Raw genomic sequence first — 25,318 nt, forward strand, 5'->3', positions numbered from 1 at the left:
ATGTTTTGAATGTATGTTTTTATACAACTTTTAAATACAAAAGTAAACATAAGTGTATGATGTATATATTTCAAATTTAAAGTTAACTCTGTATCTGGTATTATAAATTATTGTTTTGTTGTTTGACATGTCAAATATCTTACGCAAAATACGCTATCAGTCTTTAATATTGAAATAACAAAGTTAATAACTACAAATATTATTTTATAACTCATTAAAAAGTAACGTTTCGTGAGAGAATATTTTTCTGCTACACCTATTTACTCAGCGGTGAAAGCTCGTGAAAAAAAAAAAGTAATAGACGTGAGTAATTTTTGTGTATCTTGTTGGAAGGTACATTGTGATGAGATTCGAATGAAATGTACTGCTGTTTAATTTCAAAGTTCAGTTGCATTAAACATGAAGTTAAATTGAGAAGTTTGTCACCATTAGATTAGATGCTACAAAATTTTCGGAATAAGAAGTGAAACGTAACGCCTTAAAATTATTACTGTGATTTCCATTCAAATGCTTTGCGTGTGGTTTTTTGGTTTAAGCGTGCATATTCTAGTGGGTGTGCTTCTTTAGAAATAAATTGTGAGTAAATTTGCGTGACTTTAGTGTATTGAGCGGAACAAGTACAATGGCGAGGGAATACGATCACTTATTTAAACTGTTGATAATAGGTGACAGTGGTAAGCTCAGTTATATATGTTTTCATAGCTTATATTTTTCTTTGGATTTTAAAGGCTGCTCTAGAATTTAAATAGCAAATATCAGATTCATACCAATGACAAGTTCCAAAGCATTAATGGAAACCTCTTGCTACAAGCAACAAAGCAGTAATTGACCACATACTGTATTTCCCAATGGAAACTCTAAAGGCACTTGATCTTTAATTTTTAAGGAATTAAACCTGCCTTGATAAGTTAACAATCATGGTCCTTTAGACTGTTTTTGTTTGGGTTATTTTTTTTTGCACATATAAATTTCAATACTAATTAATTTAAAAAATGCATGTAGGTTAGTGGAAGTAATTTGAATGATGTAATTGTAAATTATAGGTAGTCTGGTTACACAATGGTATGGATGTGGATACAGGTTAAGCTTTTCTGAAACTTGGAGTGAACGTTTGGTTATGTTGTGCAAACAAGCTATGCAGTAACCAATTTGTTTCCAACATTGAAGAACAGTAAATGTAGACAGTATGGTGGGTTTTATAAACAATGCAAGACACAAACAGTTTAACACAATTGTTTTAAATACCTGTTTATAAATTATGTGCAAAGCAAAAACTGAAAGCAAGGTATTAGCTAACTTCATACTACCTACTTGCATTTTTGCCTTTCATATTAAAGTGAAAGTTTCTTAAAAAAAATATAATTTGTGTGCATAGAAGGCAATTATGTTTTTAACTAGATCACATTTTCATTTGTTTAACTTTGGGGACTATTATAGAGCGCGATACATTACCATTTTTCATGATGTCACCAAGATGGTGTTGTTTACGTTATTATAACCTCTACTTTCTTTCGGGACAAGTGTGGGAATATGGGGAGGGAACACTTTCTTCCCTATTTTTCGTTTGTTGTTTTCTTATTATTGTTTTCCGGTATTAACTAGAATATAATCCCCCCGCTCTATTCTATACCATTAATATATTTTCTTGAAATTTAGGATTTTTTTTGGTAAATCTGTATTGTACGGATTAGCGCCAAAAAAAATCGTACAAATATTAAATAACTTTCATTATATGCTCTTTTACGTCCTCTTTTCAAAACCGCCTGCGGAGATTAAAAATTCCAATTACTTTTGGAGATATCGCCGTTCTTATTTTGCAATACAAGCCCTATGTAATCATTCAACAGACGCCATTTTATATTTTGCAGTTTGTGCGTGAATGCCTAAATAACAGAAATTTTCCATTAGGTAAGGTTAGTTACATGATAAATACTTCAAAATAAACGGAAATTAAAAATAATATCAATTAATTTTACTTGTATAGTTTTAAGTATTTATAATGTAACTGACCTGACCTAACAAAACGGGACAAAGGTAGATTAGGTAAGGTCAGCTACAGTATAAATACTTTGAAACTGAACGGACATTAAAAATAATAAAAATTAATTTTAATGGTTGTTTAGTTTTAAAGTATTTATAATGTAGCTGACCTGACATAACAAACCGGGAAAAAGGATGAACAGTAGGAACTCACGTAATTTTCTTTTTACGTGATGTAGTCCAACTACGTTGCGAAAAAAAAAAATCATACTTGTAAACAAGCAACAATGGTGAACGCGGGAAGCCTACGATTCACTCATCTTTCTGGACATACCCGAATACTCACGTTGGCAAGCCTTCTTTCAACAGACGAGAGGAACGCCCGATCGTGCATCTTCAGTTTTTTTATTGTTTTTATTGTAAATAAATATGCAACTCATGAAAACTAATGGTCAATTAGGGGTAAATATGTATTGTACGGATTAGCGCCAAAAAAAATCGTACAAATATGAAATAACTTTCATTATATGCTATCTTACGTCCTCTTTTCAGAACCGCCTGCGGAGATAAAAAATTCCAAATACTTTTGGAGATATGGCCGTTCTTATTTTGCTATACCAGACGTGTGTAATAATTTGACAGTCGCCATTTTATATTTTGCCGTGTGCGCGTGAATGTCTAAATAACAGAAATTTTCCATTAGGTAAGGTTAGTTACATTATAAATACTTCAAAATAAACCGAAATTAAAAATAATATCAATTTATTTTACATGTTGTATAGTTTTAAGTATTTATAATGTAACTGACCTGACCTAACAAAATGGGACAAAGGTAGATTAGGTCAGGTCAGCTACATTATAAATACTTTGAAACTGAACAGACATTAAAAATAATAAAATTAATTTTATTGGTTGTTTAGTTTTAAAGTATTTATAATGTAGCTGACCTGACCTAACAAACCGGGAAAAAGGATGAACAGAATAAACTCACGTAAGTTTCTTTTTACATGATGTATTCGTTCGCGTGAGAGTCCTAAGATCCACATAAAGTTCTGCCATTCCCGATTACACCCGAATATTCACCTTCGGCCAACCTCGGGATTTATTTATTTTTGCGCAGGAAAAATGAATTGAAATATTAAAAGTGGTCGGATAGGTTAGCTACATTAAAAAAAAAAAACTTTAAAACCATTTGGATGGTTAGTTAGGTTAGTATAGCTACATTAAAATAAACAGAGAAATATTAATAAATAAACCCGAGGTTGGCCGAAGGTGAATTGTTCGGGTGTAATCGGGAATGGCAGAACTTTATGTGCATCTTAGGTTTCTCCGTTCGGGAACATCGCAAAAAAAAAAAAATGATACTTGTAAACAAGCAACCGTTATCGCCGCACGAGTGCACAGGATGAAAATTAAAAAATTCGATATCTCCAAAAGTATTTGGAATTTCTTATCTCAGCCGGGTTTAATGAAAAGAGGAAGTTTAAGAGCACAGAATAAAGGTATTTTCGGATTTTTAAATTTTTTTTTTAAAAAAAATCGCCAAAAAATGAAGATTAAAAAATTCGATATCTCCTAAAGTAATTGGAATTTTTTATCTCCGCAGGCGGTTCTGAAGAGAGGACGTAAGATAGCATATAATGAAAGTTATTTCATATTTGTACGATTTTTTTTGGCGCTAATCCGTACAATACATATTTACCCAATTAGGTTATGTTAGCTACATTATAAATACTTCAAAACATTGTGGATGGTTGATTTGGTTAGGATAGCTACATTAAAAATACAGTGAAATCATGTAAACGGTTTCCTAGCGCTGGATAGCTACATATTAAAAAGTTATTTGCTAAGCAACCATAAAATGATTTTACAGTTTTTTTAATGTAGCTATACTTACCTAATATAACCAACCATCCACAGCGTTTTAAATACAGGCATTCCATAGTAACGGGTGTTACGTCCGGACAACAAAAAAAGTCAATATTAAATAAACTAAAAATGTTAAGAAATCATTTAACATACCTGTTAATAGCACTTTGCTAAATGAATATAAGTATTGCTGTAGAAGCAGTTTATTAGCATATCAAATGCAAAATAAAGTATGGAAAAAATGGTAACGGGTGTTACAGCAAATGGACATCTTACTTTAGATCAGAGTGATTAATCTCAAAACTCTGTGAACTGAAATTAAAAAAAAATTGGAAAAAAATTATGAATCCAAGCCAAGCTTATAGGCTTCACACTGATGTCAAGAAGTTGTTTGTAGACAAACTATTAACCAATCCATTAGTAAAATAGTAAAGTAACGGGTGTTACAAGGTTAGTAACGGGTGTTACACATCCTAAGTACCCATGGATATTGTCCAAATTGTAGGTCCAAGATGACAAAATAATGAAATAAAAGTATGGTGTAACTTGTCTATTTGCTAAAAAATATGTTTAATTTCAAAATAAGCATATATATTTACTTTTAGTTCTCACAGCTTAAAATAAATATATTTTATATACATCTACTCATTTTTTTAAACATAACTTATCTAATAATTTCCAAATTTCAACATCATTGTTTCATTGTGTATGTATACTGTTTGGTTGGTTGGGTTATTTACTAATTAAGTACTTAAATTAAATGAACACATATAATATCCTCCTAATGACAATTTTCATTAGCCTAATTCACAAGATTTCTGAAATATCACTGACGACATGCTCAAGTTTCCATTAAAAATTACACTATAGCAAAACGGAATTATAAACTGACTTATTACTACAAGTAAATGTCTACCTAAACTCTTTCAAACACATCTACTTTTTTTTTTAAATTTGTACAGAATTGTGAAAATACCCTTTGGCTGTACGTTTGGGTTTGGTAATTTACTAATTACTTGATTGAAATGTACATATGTAATGTTTCCATCATCAGCAATAAAGACAGTTTTGTCTGGTCCACAAGATTTCAAAAACATCACTGACAAACACTTTTCATCATCTACGCTTCCTTGAGAAATTGCAGCATATCTATATACAGTTCCTTCTGAATTATTGTGACCTCGCAAGCTTGGAACATTTATTAGAAAAAACATACCAGACTGTATATCTCCTGGGCTAGCAATAGGAAAAGTTTCTATAAACTGGCAACTTTCAGGATTGTCCTCACTGTCTGAATCTGAGTACACATCATTGTAATGGAGACGACACCCAATCTCTGTCAACACAGATACAGATGGTTCAAAATCAGATTCATCAATTTCAGCTCTAATCGTAACTTTTGACATCAAACTTGATGAGGTCTTCCCAACTAGAATGTTATTAAAATCGTACACCCTGAAGTGATGACTTGCTTGTATTTGTGGAATTGGAAAAACACTTTTCCAGTAGTTATTTAGTACAGTTTCATTCTGTAACACCTCTGTCTTGTCAACATAAAAACTTTCTATTCCAGTAACTTTCCTGTTTACGTGATCATGGGATGAAATCTCTAGCAGTTTCAATGTGAATTCTGTCTCCTTTTACTGTCATCCACACATGTCGTTTGACTGTAGATATTATATTAAAGTGTTCCCAGCAAAATAAACTAAGAGGTATTAAGGACTACAGACAAGACATGAAAAAGAAGTTTCATGTTACTACCTAGTTTTAATTTAAACACACAACTTTGGCATACACAGCCAGGAGAGTGTTACACTTTCTTTTACACATATTACTTAAAATAATCCAAGGTAAGCTACTTTACTATAATTACATTTATAATTTAAATGGCTTGTGAAAGTTTGAGGCAGTTATTGTGGGACAGTTTGGCAGATAAAATTCCAACTAACCATTTAAAACAAGAATTGGTTTCATAACACATCTACAAAATTCTTTTTGGTTAAGTTTTTGTTTTCCAGTACAATAATATGGTACCTTAACAATTTCTGTACACAAAATCAACATGTTAATAGCGCTTGTAACACCCGTTACCAATGCTACGTAACACCCGTTACCATATTTTTACTCCTTAAATTTCAATATTAATATTTTCTTTGGTAATCAAAATGCTACTGAGAGACATGACCTCACATTTGTTAGACATTAATTTTATAAGTGTTATGGTTTAGTTATTATGTAAACTTTTATATGTTTTTGGTAACGGGTGTTACACAGATGATATCAAAATAAACTTGAGCTATATTGAAGCAATTTTAATTATCTTACTATTATTGAGAATGCTGCAGTAAAGTATAAACTTTCAACAAGGTCACTGCACTAAAATCAAAGGCATCAACTGATTATCAATATTAAAAACAATATTGCCAACTTAATGAACAATTTTACTCTTGATTCCCCACACAGATAGACAAAGTTAAACTGTAGAAAACAAAAGAAATAATTAATGAATTATAATAATTTTTTGGACAATGGACTGTCAGACTTTTTTCTACAGTATTACGTCAATAAACATTGTTTATAATTTTTTAAAATTTTTTGCACTTAGGCTCATTTTGGTATGGAATGGCCCAGTATTTTTAATTACTTCTTGCTAATTTTAAGAAAAGAAGGCTTGCCAACGTGAGTATTCGGGTATGTCCAGAAGGATGTGTGAATTGTAGGCTTCCCGCTGAACGCCGCATCAGTGCACAACATGAAAATTAAAAAATTTCATATCTCCTAAAGTATTTGGAATTTCTGATCTCCGCCGGGTTTAATGAAAAGAGGAAGTTAAAGAGCACAGAATAAAGGTATTTTCGGATTTTTAAATTTTTTTTAAAAAAAATCGCCAAAAAATGAGTATTAAAAAATTCGATATCTCCAAAAGTAATTGGAATTTTTAATCTCCGCAGGCGGTTCTGAAAAGAGGACGTAAGATAACATATAATGAAAGTTATTTCATATTTGTACGATTTTTTTTGGCGCTAATCCGTACAATACAGATTTACCTTTTTTTTACTAATTAAATACTGTATTGCCATTTTGATCATATATTTCACATTTTTTAACCTAATGAAATACCTACTAGTATTGCGAAATAGTGTAGACAGGGTGGTCCTGTACGCTTGTTCTCAATACCAAGAAGAAAAATATTTTTTTTCACACATTTAACGATTTAAATACCGGTTTCCCAAATAGAGTACACACTGTTTACATTATTTACACACAAATATATTTACATTTCATGGTAAATATGTAGTGAACGGATTAGCGCCAAAAAAAATCGTACAAATCTGAAATAACTTTCATTAGGCCTATATGCTCTTTTACGTCCTCTTTTAATAACCGCCTGCGGAGATAAGAAATTCCAATTACTTTTGGAGATATCGCCGTTCTTTTTGCAATAAAAGACCTATGTAAACATTCGACCGTCACCATTTTATATTTTGCCGTGCGCGCGTGAATGCCTAAATAACAGAAATTTTCCATTAGGTAAGGTTAGTTACATTATAAATACTTCAAATTAAACGGAAATTAAAAATAATATCAATTTATTTTACTTGTTGTTTAGTTTTAAGTATTTATAATGTAACTGACCTGAACTAACAAAACGGGACAAAGGTAGATTAGGTCAGGTCAACTACATTATAAATACTTTGAAACTGAACGGACATTAAAAATAATAAAATTAATTTTAATGGTTGTTTGGTTTTAAAGTATTTATAATGTAGCTGACCTAACCTAACATACCGGAACAAAGGATTAACAGTAGGAACGAACGTAATTTTTTAAAGCATAAAAATTTGAAACGTTAAAAACTCACCTAAGTTTGAGGCGGCCTGTTGGTTCATTTGAATATTGGCCTATCACGAACTATCACGTGACATTATCCAAAAAAAAAAAAAATTGATACTCGTAAACAAAAAACAATGGTCAACGCCGTGTGTGCAGGTATAGTGATTGAAATTTAAAAATTCAATATCTCCAAAAGTAATTGGAATTTCTTATCTCCGCAAGCTGTAATGAAAAGAGGACATAAAAGAGCATATAATAAAAGTTATTTCAGATTTTTATAAAAAATATTTTTTACAATAATTAAAATTTAAAAATTCGATATCTCCAAAAGTAATTGGAATTTCTTATCTCCGCAGGCGGTTATGAAAAGAGGACGTAAAAGAGCATATAATGAAAGTTATTTCAGATTTGTACGATTTTTTTTGGCGCTAATCGGTACACTACACATTTACCCATTTCATTCACACCATTACATAACATTACTACATGCATCATGTACTTGTGTTAAACTTAAATAACATTTTATCTTCACTTTAAATTTACCATTGCTTTTATACACTCCATAAATGACTGTAATTTACTTGCATTTGTTGCATGTTGTGTCTAGTTTATAAACCTGGCCTATGCGATATAAATATAGGAAATAAAAATGGTTTTGGCATCTAATACGTATTAATTACTTAAAGGTAATTATCCAGCTGAAGAGTGCATCTGAAAAAAAAATCAGACAATTGAAAGTTTTACTTACTTAATGTATTTTTGTATCTTTCTGTAAAACAGCTTTAAGATATTTTAAGTAGTTTATCAATAATTTACCATTTTTAATTGTTTGGTTAAGTTATCTACACTTAAAATACTATAAATTTGTGTGAGTGGTCTTTTAGGTTAGAGATCTTTAAAAATAAAATCAAGCCATCCCAACTACAATGAAATATGATGAAACTTTAAATAACTAACCTCTGAAATGACTTCCAACCACTAACAACATGTGAACGTTAAGTTGAAAATATCTTTGTATGTCCATGCAACTCAGTAATATGGTAGCTAATTAGGTAATTAAATAATATAATTATTGCTTTGTCATTTTACATAATTACAAAAAAATGTTGAGATAAATTATGCATTAATCTATTTTTATTAAAGTTTTAAAATAAATACCTTATCTAGTTATTTTCCAGGATGGTCTGAAACTTCCACCAGTGTTTTACCTTGAGCAATTCAATTTTACTTAGTTTACTTTAAATTGTATTATTATGGCACATTAAAGTAATTTTGGTATGTTGTGCTATTGTTATGTTTTATTATGGTACTATTGTGGTACACATTCCAAAAAAATTACTTTAGCAAGAAGTTTCCATTTTTTTCCATTTCCATTTTTATTTTGTTTTAATAGTTAAAGCTCGTATACAGTAACTGTACAAATGTTAATTATATGGCAAGAGGAGAGTTGGGGGGATGATGGCCAATATGTATTGCAGTTCCTCAGAGTAGCAGTGTTTCAGGATTCTGAGCAGTGATGTGCTATAAATAATAATTTACAGTTATAGAAGTCTATGCTATGATGCTATAAACTAACAATACACTAACATGTTAGTACATAAAAAATGCTACAGAAACAGTAGGTTTACGTGCTAAATAGACAATGAATAAATGATACAGAAACAGTACATGATAAATAAAATGGATACATGACATGTAAACAGTACATGATCTGAAGTAGATATCACCTACGAGCAACATAAATGATAATACCTTAAATAATAATAAATCCAGCCTATCCAAGGAATGTGAAATGATCAAGGAAAATTTTGTGATATGCAGTGCAATGTAGCCAAACAATATGAATTTTTACATCAGTGTTTTAGCCATTCAATAGTTTTAGGATAATACAATTAATATAATTTAATTATATAAATATACTTCCCAGAGATTATTTTTCAATTTATTTTTAATTACATTTAGTATGGTAGTATTGAATTACAAGCACTGCGGGAGTGTGTTAAATTTTTTAAAGATTTATGTAAATGATTTTAGACCATATGTTTTTTATTTCACTGCAGTAGTGTCCAAGTTATTTTTTTTTGTGTGAAATGGTTATGCATCATTGATCTATTTATAGTAGTTTTTGAGTTTTCATTACACTTGGTTTGATTTTCGTAACTTACATAAGGGAATTCAAGTTTAAGACATAGTAAGGGGAGGTATGTGTTATTGCATAGCAGTTGTTGGTGCCAATGTAGGTAGATGAAATAACATTTTGATTGCTCTATTTTGTAGAATTTCTAGCTGTTTCAGCTAGCTATACTATGTTATGTTTATAGCTATGTTTAGCTAGCTATGTTTATAGCTACAGTGTGTCCAGAATGTATTTGGGTAAGATAATTGACTGTGAACTAGTGAGAAATTAGAGACACTTTGCTAATTATACACCTGATGGTTCAGTCCTGTGTCAGATATTTTTCTATAGTCAAACCTAAAAATTTAATGTTATCTCTTGTTTGATTTCAGCAGAGTGTACTTTTAGTAACCTGGTAGGATAAACAACGATATGTTATTAGGTTTGCAGATTATAATATATTTTGTTTGTTTTATTTAGGGCCATTTTATTCCCAGTTAACCATTCTGTCATTATATTTAAATCTTGTTGCATTTCCTCTAGCATATGGTCTATGTTATTGCCTGTTTATTGTACGTTAGTCATCTCCGTAGAATGATAGTTGGCCTTTAAAATTACAGTTTGCTAAATCATTGATGTATACTAAAAATAAAACGGGGCCAAGTATTTAACCTTTTTGGTTAGTGTTTGTTCATGATTTGTGGCAGTCAGTCTGCACTGAAACAAATGAATATGCTACAGAGTGCATTGAAGCAAAACCAAATCGTAATTGGTTTTTCCACCATATGTGATGAGATACAAGCTTATTTCACTCTTTGTGTCATGACAGCACAAGCAAAGTATCTGTTCATATTGGAGTGGCAAAGGCATGACTCATGCACCAGGTATTCGCGAAGTTATGTCCTTGAAGAGGTTTCTGGACATCTCCAGATATCTTCACTTCAAAAGCAACAATGCCTTGAACAAACATCGTTTGTGTAAAATAACACCATTACTAGAGTATTTCAGGAAAACATTTACTGAGCGAACTGTCCAGGGGAAAACCTTTAATTGTATGTATCCCTAATGAAGTTTCAAGGCTGCTTGTGTTTTGTACAGTATAATCCATAAAATCGAACAGGTTTGGGATAAAAATATACATACTTTGTGTCTTAAGAACTGGGTACGGTTTTTCCTTTTCTATTTACACAGGAAAGAAGGCCAACAAGCTACTGTCCGGACCAAACGTTGTGGTAGCTGGACTCCCTAGTGCTGTAGGCGCGTAATGTCGGCACGGCACGGTCACACGCGGCGCACATTCGGCACGGCCCGTCACGGCTCAGACGTGTTATCTCTGTTACAAAAACATATGCGTGTATCGCTTTCTCATCGCTCCCCAGGCCACAACGCTTTGGGTTTCACTCGTCCTTATCATGACACCTTAGGCCCATATAATTTTTTCACTATATAACGAGAAATGTTAAACCGATGGTGTGACTTATAATAGCAACCCAAAAACAGCAATGTAATCAACCCATATGAATGCAATGCACACGTTACCAGTAGTCTGAATTTCACCTCGACAGATATTTTATCCAATAATCATCTGTCTCCAAATGTTGTTAAATGAAAAACAAGGTTTAATTTAGATATGAGTCGGTATCAAGGAATGTGTAATTAAATAAATATGTTACGCGCAAATAAATTTAGCAAATGAAGTTTAATGCAAGGGGAAAAAACGTGTTTTTAATATACCTCGTCACAAGCATAAGTTTAAAAAAAATCAATTACATGAAAATATAATACTCTCTTGGTAAAAGTGCCACATACTGTAGAAAGAAAATTAAATAAAATCACCCTGTACGGGTAATTAACTCGTTAAATTACATGAAACAATAAAACATAAATCTCAGGAATTTAAAAATCAAACTGACCTGGTCGCCGGTTTTGGTTAAATGCATAATACTGTAAAATGCAAAATTAGACAATAAAATGCTACTATACAAAATTATGAAATATACAATATAATTCACAATAGCAAAATCATAAGTATCAATGTCTACAGAATAAATACAATTTCCAAACAAAAATATAAAGGTATACTATAAATAAACAATGTATTGATAACCTCCCCCTTAAGGCATTGAAGTCATTGCTCACTACTTTAGCAATAATGTCTCTTTCTCGACTATGAATAACTTTATGAGGCCGTCGGCAGCGTCCACGTCCACGTCCACGTCCGTCCATTTCCGTACGTCTCGTAACTAGAGCTGTAGCAAACCGTATGTATTCGTTACTGAGTAACGGGTGCGCCGTCTATATACGAGTAACGAAACGTTACACACGGCTGGATTTCGTTACTCACATTTTTCGTATGTTACACGCATGCGCGCGCATATTCGATGAATTTACGTTGCAAAGAACGATGATTGTTTATTAAGTAAAGTATAATTTGGAAATTCGTCGTCCAAGTTTTTTACTGTTTATTAAAGGTATTGTGTGTGTAGACAAAGTTTGAGATTGGAACACAAACAACGTAAGAAAGTATTTTTTACAAATTAGAAATATCTATGTTTTTGTTTTTTATCATCGCGAATTTTCACGTTTTTTTTTATTATCTTAAAAGAGATAATATAATAAAGCCGCTCTAATGAGATTTAATTGTTTCTTGGTTAACAAAAACTGTTAATTATCAAATATTGTTAATTGTATATATTCTATTTATTATTATTTACGGGACGTCATACTGTACGCGTACGCAAAACGACTCGATTCGTTGCATTTTATGCGGTATCAGATGTAACGAGTAACAATACGATAGTAACGAGTACTGATTGTTATAGTAACTAATACATACGGGTACGCTTATTTTCGTTACTTTTACACCTCTACTCGTAACACGCGCTGCGAGTTGGTCACGTAGCAATGTTTTCATGCTGAACGCTATACGTACCGACCTGCGCGCGCATCGCCTGCCCCTCCGCCGCCTTGCCCCTTCACCCCTGCGCAGCCAGCTATCAGAACGTTTGGTCCGGACAGTACACTGGTCAGTGAATAAATTGTTATGAAGCTAATGCAACCATATCAAGGGGTCGGTCACACACTGTTTTTATAACTGGTACAGTTCATCAAAACTTTTTGAATATTTGCATAATCATGGAACTAATACTGTTAGGACTGTTAGGCATAACAGGAAAAATATGCCTAACGATAATGAGTTCAAACAGAAGTTGCACAGAGGGGAAAGTATAATCGGGTACAGTGAAAGCATGAATGTGGTAAAGTGGATGGACAAGAAACCATTTTAAGTGTTTTGTATGTTTAACAGTGAAATTGACAGTGCTTTGATAAAAAAGACGAAAGACAAAGATGGCTGTCTTGAAGCCCAGAGTTGTGATCCATTACAATACTACCTGGGTGAGAGGTGTAGACAAGTAGGACCAACAGTTGGCATCCTTTTTCATCATGCGGTGGTATGTGAAAGAATAACAAAATTTTCTTTTATGTAATTGACTTGGCTTTGTACAACACATATTTGCTGTGGAAGTCGGTTACTGGCGAAAAGGCGAAGTATAGTGAATTCAGTATGATTGATATCATGGAAGAATTGATGGCATCACTGACTTTGTCACACTATAAATGGTGGGGACTCAGATTTTCTGGTGACAATCCAATGTGGCTTCAAGCTATTCATGGGCTCATTTCCCAAGATGAATTCCACCATATCCTGGCAAGCAAAATGTATACAGACGTTGTGTTGTGTGTAGTGCTCGTAACAAAAGGAGTGAAACACGGGAGTATAAGTGCTGTGTGGTGGCACTTTACGTGCCAGATTGTTTTGAGGTGTATCACACAAAAACCAATTATTGATGCATCAAGAAGCATTTTGCACTCACATTTCCTGAAGAAATGATTGATGTAATCAACTTGGTAATAAAGATAACGAACAGCATCTTGGTGAAACCACTGTATCATAGTCAATTTAAAGAATTTTTGAACAAAATTGGTAGTAAGTACATAGATTTACTTCTCCATATTAAGGTGCGCTGGCTTTCCGAAGGAAAAGTTCTGATGTAATTTTCAGGAGTAATACCATTACTCTGTGAAAAAGGCACCAATCATACAGAAGTTGGAAGAAGATTCCTAGTTACAAAAATTTTATTTCATCGTCAACTTTACATCCCAACGGAACGACTTGAATCTAAAACTACAAGGGAAAGGAAATGTCACATTTACAATGCTAGAAAAAGTAATGTGTTTTGAAAATAAATGTATATAAGTATCATGATGTTAAAAATGTTTCGATTGACATTTTATATTTGAACACAGTATTGAGAAAAATTAAGGACCATTTTGGGGAAGGCACAAGAATTCAGAGCAAAAAAGTCTACATTATACTTCAATTGATATCCCCTAAAAATAAATGTCAACATACTTAACTTTGCACTGTTCAACACAGATTTTGCTGTGCTTCAGATGCAGTTGATAGAAATAAGAAGCAAGGAACTGTCGAGCAGCAAGTTCACAGATCTCATCAGCTTGTAAGAGTACGAAAGAGAGAAATCAAATTGGATATCTTACTATAAGTGGGTGGCTGCAAATCAAATGCCTAAAATAGAGCAAATCATATTTGATATGTGGAATAGTTTTCCTAAAACCTATGACACAACAAAAAAAAACTAGCATTTGCTATTTATTCTAACAATTTTTGGTTCTACCTATTCATGTGATCAAACATTCTTTTCAATGAATCAAAGAAAAATAAAATTAAGAAGTAAATGAACGAACAACTTACAATCATGCCCAAAATTGAAAATAGGTAGTTACTTGCCAGACATAGCTAAGCTTTCAAAAGCGATGCAAGATCACAGTTCCAACTTAGTAACAAATTTTACAAAGCCCAGGTGCTTTATTTTAGTAATTTTTATTTCGTATTTTTAATCGTCTTAAAATTCCATGTAGATAAAGAGAAAATACATGTTGCTGCATCCTAAAAAATTGGAGAATCTTTTTACTTAATATTATGTTCATGTCAGCTGACCCCTGCACTAGGTGATAATATAAACTGAACAAAGTATATTAAAATATGGGACATGAAACTACTTTATGACTACTGTACACAAACATGCATACAATAACGTATTTAACACTTGTTTTTGAAATGGTTATGATTATTTTGAATATAGCGTGATCTTTGTAAGTCTTGCTATGTTTATTTGGAATATGTCACTGTACAGTGTACTAATATTTTTTTTTTCATTTGTACAGGTGTTGGAAAGAGCTCTCTATTACTTCGTTTCGCAGATAATACATTTTCTGGAAGTTATATCACTACTATTGGAGTTGATTTCAAGATACGTACAGTTGATGTTGATGGAGAACGAGTTAAACTGCAGATATGGGATACTGCTGGACAAGAGAGGTTTCGAACGATAACTTCAACGTAAGTTGTGCATTAAATGTATGTTGAAGTGCAATTCTTATTCCTGTTAGTTTTTAAATTAGGCATATTTTGGCATGTCACCCAACATAGTTAGTTGCTAATGAGTACCAATTGTATTTTAATACAGTTTTATTAATTTTAGTTAAACAGTATGTTCTTGTAATATTACATAGAACTATTTATGCTTTGAGCCAGATTTGTGATAGTAATTGCTTGTTGTAGAGAAATGGAAATTTGAAATAGCTCTGAGAACATATAGGTATATTTAATTATTTTAAAACTTTAACAGCTTATATTTATTACAATCCTATGTGTTTATTTTTGAAAAACCTAGTCCATAAAGTGGCTTTTTTGTATATAAAAATACTTAGAAACAAAAATTTAATTAAAAATTGGCTTTTGATGTTTTAAAAGCACACTTTTCAATAAGTTAAACTATTTCCATAATGTAAAATGATCTTAATGTTTTCGACACCAATTCTTTCAAAGTAATTATACTGAGGTTTCCCAGTTGTAAAGGGAGATTTTGTTTTAGTGTGCTTTCCAATAGAATATATGAAAAAAAGTCTTCATGAACATGGTGGTTCAGAATTCATTACCATCCTCTAATTTTTCGTGGGGTAAAAGAATAACAATTTTTTAAAATAAGCTGTTCATTATATTAAGATATTATTTCTGATGCAAGTCATATTTTGTTTATTATAAATCCATGTGCATTTAATTATTTGGTGTGAAATATTTTAAGCATATATTTTTTTGAAATAAAAAACAAAATGCCTTTAAAAATACTAATTTATTCTGACATAAACTTCTTATATATAAATTTGGCCTAGCCAGACATTACTCAACATTGTAAGAGTTCATATCATTAGAATATTGAGTGTTGAAGTAAAGGGATTAACTCAAATTTTGAGGATAGTTTTTTTGAACTCAAAAGTTTACATGGGCTGCTGATAAAGTAAAAGATTTCCGAAATTGTGTTTTTATTCTTCTCCATAACATGGTCGTCAACTTGCATACCAATATAGTTCCAGATGCCTCTTCCTAATTACAAGCTTTGTCACTTGATCTAAACTGAGGATTAAATTCCCCAGTTAAATCTTTAACTGGGAGATAAATTTGAGACATTATGTCTCGTGGGTGATTAGTCACCTAAAGCCAACGCCTGGGTCACAATTTCTAGGTGTTTATAATCCAAAATATATAATAAACAAATTATGTTAAAAACCAAATGGCTTGGCCCTGAACAACAAATGTGAAAAATGTTGGCATCAATATCATATATTTTATTGATGAGATGTCACGAGGCATGTCTTAAGGAACTAGTTGGACAAAGTGATTACCTTTGCTTACAATGCGTGAGGTGGTTATTTAGACCAACTGACCAGTCACAAAACAGCACTAAATTTCAAGCGTCAGGTTCTTTAGGCCGATAAATATATCAATGTTACATGGTTTCTGTGGTAAATTTCTTTCACATCCTGGTTGGCTACAGAATAACTTGTTGCAAATATTCCCATTGTAACTGCACCATAGCGTGCCTACCTGCTGGATTTTCCAGGTGACAAATTCTAAGAAATGCAAGCCACTTACGAAAAACAACCTTGGTAGAAAGTTATAATGACAATACTGCGGGCTTCTGAGGAATTTCCTCACATCATGTCAAAGTGTATAACAATATGACAAACACTGGGAAATACGTTACCCTATCCAACACACATAATGAATAATTATTAATTAAAATATTTTTAGATAAATAAAATACCTCAAAAAGCTATTAATGATACTGGATGAAATATGGTTATCAAAATAAATTATAATTTTCAATAGAATACCTGTACTAGCAGCCTTTATCATTCCAGTTAACGTACGTTTTTTTTTTCAGGTGGTTAGATGTTATGAAACATTTTATACTAGGCCTGCTGATATTGTTGCTGGAGTGATCACTGATTAAACTGATTATCAGAATATTTACAGCAAAAATGTTTAATGTCCATGTAAGATACCGAGACAAAAAGCACACTTATAGAAAATAAATGTCAGCACCCAGAAATAATGGTCAAAGTTGGATGTAATTTGGTACATGTATGTTATATAGGTGAGTGTGTAAATGATTTTAGAGTTACTGTAATGTCAAGAAAGGCCACCAGTAAATCGGTAATGCCACCACAATCACATTGAAATTGTCATCAAGCTTGTGTGGAGTGTAAAAATTCACTTTGTAGATAAGGTCACCAAACATGGAGTGCCTTGTAGGTGCCGTGAACAGCATTATCAGCATTTAATGGAGTTTGATTAGACCCACAATGTGGGTTTAAATGAGGCCGGGTGATTTTAATTTTGCAACTGGATTGTATATATGGGTTATTCAGTTGTCATAAATGTCATGTGATTAAACCAGTGGGTATGTGAGGTCATCCACACATGCCGTGAAGGTTCCTGTTGACAGAGAACTTACACCAAGGGAGAGTAAGAAAATTGTTAGTCAAGCATTGCAAAACCCCATGAAATCTGTGCCTGCCATCTGAGATATGTTACAGGATTCCACAACACCCTGAATCATTCAGCATTGTATGCCAATTGAATCTGTTGTACTATAGGCTCACCGTCTCACTTTGCCCTTTACTGGGACACAAATAGTTTGGTTTTGTGTGGTACAGAAACCAGAAGTAGATTCAAGGGGGGAGTGGATGGAGTAAGTGACCAAAAGTGCCTCACTAATAATGAGTGATTTTCACTGTCATTCATACATGAACTGCTCGTGTTGTGCTGACTGGGGCTCGAACTGGACCTCAAGAGCACGAATATATGTGGTGAACAACAAATGACAAAGCCCTGAGCTGGATCAGGGTCACAGAGGATAGTGAATTTTGATTACAGTTACAATAATGACAAGACAGTAGTATTCCTTATAGTTAATTACTCTTATATTATATTCTTTTGAAACTATGCATATAAATAACACAAGGGCAAACATTAAACAATAATCGACACGGCTATCGTGCAGATAAAGACGAAACCATGAAAACTGCAATAACGAGTATTACAAAAAAGATATCTTGGGGTAACTTTCACTAGATTAATTATATTAACCAACAAAATGGAAATAGTTTTTTAACATGAATCATAACTAGCATGTATGGATTATATCTTTAGCAATATTTTCTTAGAATAAATTGCTCATCTTACATGAAAATCAAATATCCTATAAAACATCAATAATGACGATAAGTGCAAAATTCCTCATGAAAAATATTATGTGAACTTCTATTAGAAAAGATAGCAATTAATTTACATGTAGAGTATAGCGAAGCGCAGATAATATCTTAAAGGTTCAACTCTAACACAAATAGTATTGAAATAGCTTATTAATTTACAATTTATACAACTAGGTACACAATCGTGCAAAACTAGTGCAATAAGAGACAGCCATATAAATTTAAATACAAAATAGATAAATACGACAAATAAGCGTACATGTTTCAAAATTACATATTAAATATGAAATAATTATACAAAAGGATGGAGTTGATCGATGTGAAAGTAACAGCGAGTTCAATTTACATTGTGCCAGGCACGTACAGACAAAACAAACGGGCAGTCCTAAGTTACCATCAGAATGCTCGAAAACATTCTGAATTACACAATGCTAAATTGTGAGCTGGAATGCAAACAAAGGCTAACATTTACTAATTTTACAAAATGCATTATAGGTTGGGTGTTATGAACTTCAATAATACTAATATGCACCGCTGAAAGGCACAAGAGAGCAAGACTAAATGGTCCTGAGTGGGCAAATCAAGATTCAAAACAACAGTGATGTTAAATAAGCTGAAGTAAACTGCAAGTTGCATAAAAGCTTAAAAATAAGGAAAAATTTAACAAACCTGACCGATGCACGAGACATGACTGTGTTCAGCATTTTTTTTTTCATAACTCATTCACAGACACCAAGGTAATATATAAGGCAGAAGTAATTTTGATGACAGCTACTTAAAGAAAAGACTAATATATGCACTGCCATATACGTTATTTAAATGGTGTTGCTGTTTGACACCTGAAAACACGGCAAAACAGTAAAGGAAATGCTGAATGCTGCTCTCATCACACAAATGGGAAAAATTCATAGGTGGCTAAGTCACCACTACATCGCGAGTGAAATAATATGCCAGACGAGGGTGTGGATAAGCCTAACTGAAAATAAGTAAATATTTGAACAGAACCCAGACAAATAAGAATGAGAAAGCTGGTGACAGCCCTTATAAAGCATTTCATGCCCCTAGTGCGCATCACTCAAACCAGAGAGGAGAAGAGAAAATCACAAAAAAAGGTTTTGGAAGGGGAATGAGCGGAGTGATGGACGAAGGCTCACGCACAGGCTGATGCAAAATTGAATTTGTTCTGCAAATACCCCCCACTTACTGACCCTAGCAGCTGGACCAAGTTAAATCTTTGCCACACATTCACCCTGCTGATATATTAATTTAATTTTTATACCATTAAGTTGCTTAACAACTTGGATGCATATCTCCGGTGCCGAAGAATTTTTCAAAATATGCAGGGATGAAAGTTCAGGTAAATGAGAACTTGAAATTCACACTACAGATGAACGTACTTCTTGCAGATAGTTCAATGACGTATTTTACAGATGAACTGTTCATTGATAGTACTGGACTTAACATGCTCACAGAGACATGGACGAGCAGGAGAGGAGAAAGTCTGCCCAGATGGCCAGTCTTTTTAATCTGGGACAGTTGGTGCTAGGCGATGTGGATTTCATGGGGAGGCCAAGTAAGAGCATCTGCCAGGTAGTCCGCTCCCGCATGCAGAAATTTACAATGGGTGCAATCTTACCAGGGTACATGATCAACTGTCCCTGCGCAATTATGTAACGAGGAATTTCATGTTTTTTCCCAACTCGATTTTTTTGGGTTTACTCTAAGGTGGGTGTGCCTAAGATTTTCAGAAAGTTCCCTTAAATGATTGACATTCTCTTCAAACAACTCATATAGACAACAATATTGTTGATGTAATTAAAAACGAAATTGTATTTTAAGTAGCTCAAGATGTGGTCTAAAACTCGGCTAAGGGCCTGACTCCTGATTTCATCGGCACCCTATTAAATTGGTTATCCCCCCTCGGTGTTGAAAAAGCAGTGTAATTCCTGCAGTGAGGATGAAGTAAACATTGGTGGAAACTGGCATTGAGGTCGATAACTGAAAATGTTTTTGCCTTCCCTGGGTGTTGCAGGGCACTCTCTACCATGGGGAGTGGGAGTATATTGTTAATAATCTTATCATTTAAGGCTTTTAAGGAGTGCACCATACACATCCCCATAGAATCCTTTTTGGCCACTAAAAAGTTGGGCGAACTATACTCAGGTGGAAGTGGTTATCACACCTGCGTCTAAGAACTTACTAATTATAGATCTCATGGCCTGGAGTTTCAGCGGGGAAACCTTGTGGTACTTTGATCGGACTGGAATCTCATCCTTTAGGAAAAACAGGCATTGCATGACATCACAATTCCCTGTCTTTGTGGTAATGATGTCCGGAAAAACCGCCATCAAATCTGCAATGGCCCTGTCTAAATTATCATTTTATGTCAAAACTATTGGTTTCAAAGATTCATGTGTAAGCAAAACTTTAACAGTAGGGGCAAAACTGAAACACAGTTCGTGATGATTAATGTCTAAAACACGACGAATGCTACCTAAAAAAAATCTAGGCCCAATATGACATTAAACAATAATTTTGGGACAACAACAAAAAAATGTCTTAAGAAAAACCTGCTATCTTGAAATGCAACAGCACAGAAAATTTAGATTGCATTAATTTTCCATTGACGATGCAAAAATTTACAGTTGCGTTGGAAACCATGCGTTGTCTCAAAAAGGGATTATGCTTACAGAGAATTTCAAAATACTTTTTACTCATTAAAGATTTAGTAGCTCCAGAATCAACCAAGCTAGGGCACCTTATTCCAAAAACATTTTACATGACAAAAATGCAAAAAATTTTGAAGAGCTAATTTGTGTATCTTGCACTTTAACCGCACTCTTTGAGCCCTGTCAAACCCGAACATATATAGCGATAATGTCCCACCATCTTCCAACGAAAACAAACACGTTGAGTCATTTCTACCAAATGTCCCAAGAAACAACAGTTAGCGCAACGACCCACAGAATTTTTATTTGCTAGGAACATTCGCAGTCTCAGGTGCTTTCAGGGTCGCGCAAGGTGCTGTCACCTGAGGCAGAGCGTTATGTGGCACTAGGGAATTCTAACCAAGTCTGAGCTACCAACATTGGCGCACCATGGAGGTTGAGAAACCACCAAACTTTTAGGCAAAGTAAGCTTTAAACTACCAGGCATTGCAGATGAAAATCTGCAAAGTATTTTTTGACAGCTGTATTTTCTGTCCTCAACTTCACATCCCCATTTCCACAACTCACTTAAAGAAGTAGGAGCGGGTAACATGGTAAAATGCTTCAACACGAGTAGCAAAACATTTTTCAATAAATTCTGCACTAACTCTGCCTCCAAAAGACCTAACTCCAATATCTCAGCATAAGCAGTTACTGAGTTTATGAAGGCGGTTACAGACTCATCAGGCTTTTGAAAACGGTTAACAAGGTCATGTATGCAAGCATCAAAAATGTGTGCCGGACAGGCGAAACGAAGGACCGGTGTCTTAAATGCAGCAAAACTGAGGCCATTAACAATAGCTTCGGTGAGCATTTGAACATACGTGCCCCCACATTTGCTTAGAAAAGCCTTTGAAAATTCCTGTCCACTAATGAGTCTAAACTTTTTTATTCTTGTGGTCTCTGTGAAAAAAAGTAAAACAGCATGAGGCTTAATGCTATCAAGACAGGGCATGGATTTTAAGGATTGTAAATATAATTTAACGTTGAAGGATGAACTGACCGGACATAACATTTCCAGCTGGGGCTCTTGCAACTGTGGCTCAGGCAAGGCGTCCTAAATCGCGCAGGAACTGAACCAGCTTGGCTCAAAGCTCAGCCATAGTTTCGGAAAGTTTGAATTCCAACTAGTTTTCCCACAGGTACTAGAGTAGCTCCGCCCTTTTGAGGCTGTATACCCATCTAGTCGTTAATGTGCTCATGATGTATGAAACAGTCAACAAAAAAATGAGTCCTCTGGCAAGCGGAGTAGCGCAGTTATTTGAATTGTTCTGGGGTCGAGCAGTACCCCGAGACTAGCAAATATATGCACTGAACAGCAGACAAGGCTCTTAAAGCTTTAATAGAGAAGCAGGGACTCTTGAGTGTTGAGCTGTAAAAGAAACAAATTATAAGCGATTCATACGATAGTTTTACGCCTGCCATTTTATTTATTTTTTTCATAATAAATATCATAAGACAATAAAGATTAATAACACTTAATACATTACAGTGTAACGATGGAATATAAACCTCTGAAAACCAGATAACAATGATTATAACTTTCGAATGTCTCCGTGATCACAGCCACATTCATAGACAAATATTCCTGTAGTTGATTCTTTCACAAAAAATGAATTTCATCAAGGAACAAATTTACGTTTCATGACGGGTGTCGTAACATAGTATATGTCTTAAAATGTACAACCGATACATGAAATGTTAAGGCAATAATTATAGAATAGAACAATCTAATAGGTTATAGAATACATTAAATAGTTGAATTAGAATAAAGTATTACAAATCTTATAAGTAATAGTTGTAACAGTACGTCACAACATACAAAAGGTTTGACCCAGAAAATATCCTGCACAGGGAAATCCAGACAATTGCATTATGATAAATATAAATATACAATTTATACATAAACATTTAAATTATCACACAAGACTATCTCAATATAATACTGTCGTAAAAATTTAAAGGCAACATTATAATTACAACTCTCAACATAGATTTCAGGGATTACAAGTTAAACATCATGATAACAAATTAAGTACATACTTAGATTACATGGCATGAGCTTAGGGAAAAACGTGTGGTTTTCATCCACGCAAAATTCGCAGTTAGGCAAGAGTTACCGAGTGGTAGGTCCACACAAGTACAAGTTAAACAGGGACTAGCAATCCAACACTGCTGTAACATACTCGTACACAGCCCATAGTACACAATGCTGAAATAGAAGATTGAAAGACCAAATGCTTCAACTTCAAATTGAGCATTAGCAAATTCGTTTCTGGGCAGTGCATCATGTACTTTAACAAGCAGTTAATTATTTGCTTAATATGAAATGACTATTCAAAATGAAAAGCCCGGAGGTGGCAGACAAGGGGGGACCAACTGTGATGTTAACAAAAAAATTACAAATAAAGACAAACGTACAAACCTGACTGGTGAATGAGATAAGGCACACTTGCATGATTTACTTACTTTTCAATCTCACAGGCACCATCAAAACACAGCAGAGGCAAACATAATTTTAAAGACAGTAGCTGAAAACATTAATTGGTGCACTGACATTTATCCTTAACTAAGTGGTGTAGTGGTGGCACAACTGAACAAAAAAACGGATAGTTGCTTCTATAAACTCATGATTTATGCAAAGCACCACTCTTGTTGCACAATCAAAAACTAAACAAAATGTGTGAAAACGGCGAAGTCGAATCTACATCGTGGGGACTTGACTCCCAAAAGCCAAAGTTTATGACTTACTTGATCGACAGCTTGGCTGATAGTCCAACTGAAATCGTGATAACTAAACCAGAAACAAGAAGGAAATGAGAACGAGAGAGCCGCTCGCAGCCGTTATAAAGCATAGTACCCTGCAAGTGCGCAAGTCTGAAACCAGAAATAGAAGGAAAACTCACATCAGCACAAGAAAATAAAAGAGTAAGGAAGGGGAAAGAAGGGGAAACTCGTGCGGGAATCTATGAATTTCAAAAGTTTGTTGCAAGTTTGACTGCAGTTTCCATCAAAAGTAGCATTTTTAATCATGCAAAGTTTAATTACTTTTTAACTGATGTAACATTTGAAGATTGTGGATTTTTAGTTTACATGAAACTAACATAAACGTATAAGAATAGGGTTAAATTATAGAAAATACACTTACCAAGAACTAACATGGTCACTGACGTGGCAAAAAAAAAAATTTGTTTTCTTAGGTAATTTCAGATGTTTATTGTTCAATTTTCAACTAATTCATTCAATCCAAATATTACATATTCAAAGTAACGTTTGTTCCTTTCTATTGAATATTATAAATTATTATATTTAATGGTTAGTTACTCCTCTACAGCAATTTGAAGTTGTAACTGACAACTGTTAGTGTAATTGCTTTTTTAAAGTTGTCACCACTCACCACCTCTGGCTATCTCAAAATTAGGTCATGAGTGGAACATACAGGTTAGTAGCAGGTCACGAAGAAATTCTTACTCAATGTTTGACGTATAACCTGTTTTTTTTATTCATGTAAAAATCGCGCTATATTCCGTACAACAGAGCACACAAAAAAATTAAACTGTACCTCCAGAAAGGAGAAAAACACGTAGATTCTGATTATGAATTACATTATATTGCCTGGATAAGTTCCGGGCAGTGACGGCTGGACAAAACCCTTTGTTGCCTCACTGTGGGCTTTGCCTATGAATACGATCAAAAAAATTCGAATTAATTAAAATGTCCGAATGATAAAAGGTTGTTAGGCATCGCCCGGACCGTAGCCGCAAAGTTGTACTTTAATAGAACATTACTATATTATGCAAGCCATCGCCCGACCACGACCTCTCGTCTCGGTGCTCGAACAATGACTAACTTTACAGCCTTCCTTCCCTTTGTGCGGGCAGTGTCCTGGGCTCGCTGACGTAATTCTCCGCCAATCACGGCGCTTAGCAACAGAACTTCAACGAAATGCTTACTTCTGTTCCCATGATGCAGCAATTTTCTCTCTCTCACACTCCCGTGACCGTGACTCACACGCCTAGCATGTGAAACAAAGCCTTGGTCGTGGAAATAACGAAGGAGAATCACTACGGCATGCCTTCCCACACAAAGAAGCCAGAAAAAAAATACTAGAAAAATAAACTTATGAATTTTAAAATTAAAAACAATAAACACGGAGAATTACGTTCACAAT

General features: G+C 33.7%; 1 protein-coding gene across 1 annotated transcript in view; it reads left to right on the plus strand.

Moving 5' to 3' along the window:
• Positions 1–294: 294 nt before the first annotated feature.
• LOC134529448 (ras-related protein Rab-35) overlaps positions 295–25,318 on the plus strand; it is a 59,085-nt gene continuing 34,061 nt past the window's right edge. The window contains exons 1-2 of the mRNA XM_063363555.1: positions 295–674; positions 15,047–15,221. Of these exons, the coding sequence (XP_063219625.1) occupies positions 623–674; positions 15,047–15,221 (227 nt within the window). The 5' untranslated portion in view covers positions 295–622. The remainder of the gene's footprint in view (positions 675–15,046; positions 15,222–25,318) is intronic.

This window comes from Bacillus rossius, chromosome 2 (assembly GCF_032445375.1).
Source record: "Bacillus rossius redtenbacheri isolate Brsri chromosome 2, Brsri_v3, whole genome shotgun sequence".
Taxonomy (NCBI): Eukaryota; Metazoa; Arthropoda; class Insecta; order Phasmatodea; family Bacillidae; genus Bacillus; species Bacillus rossius.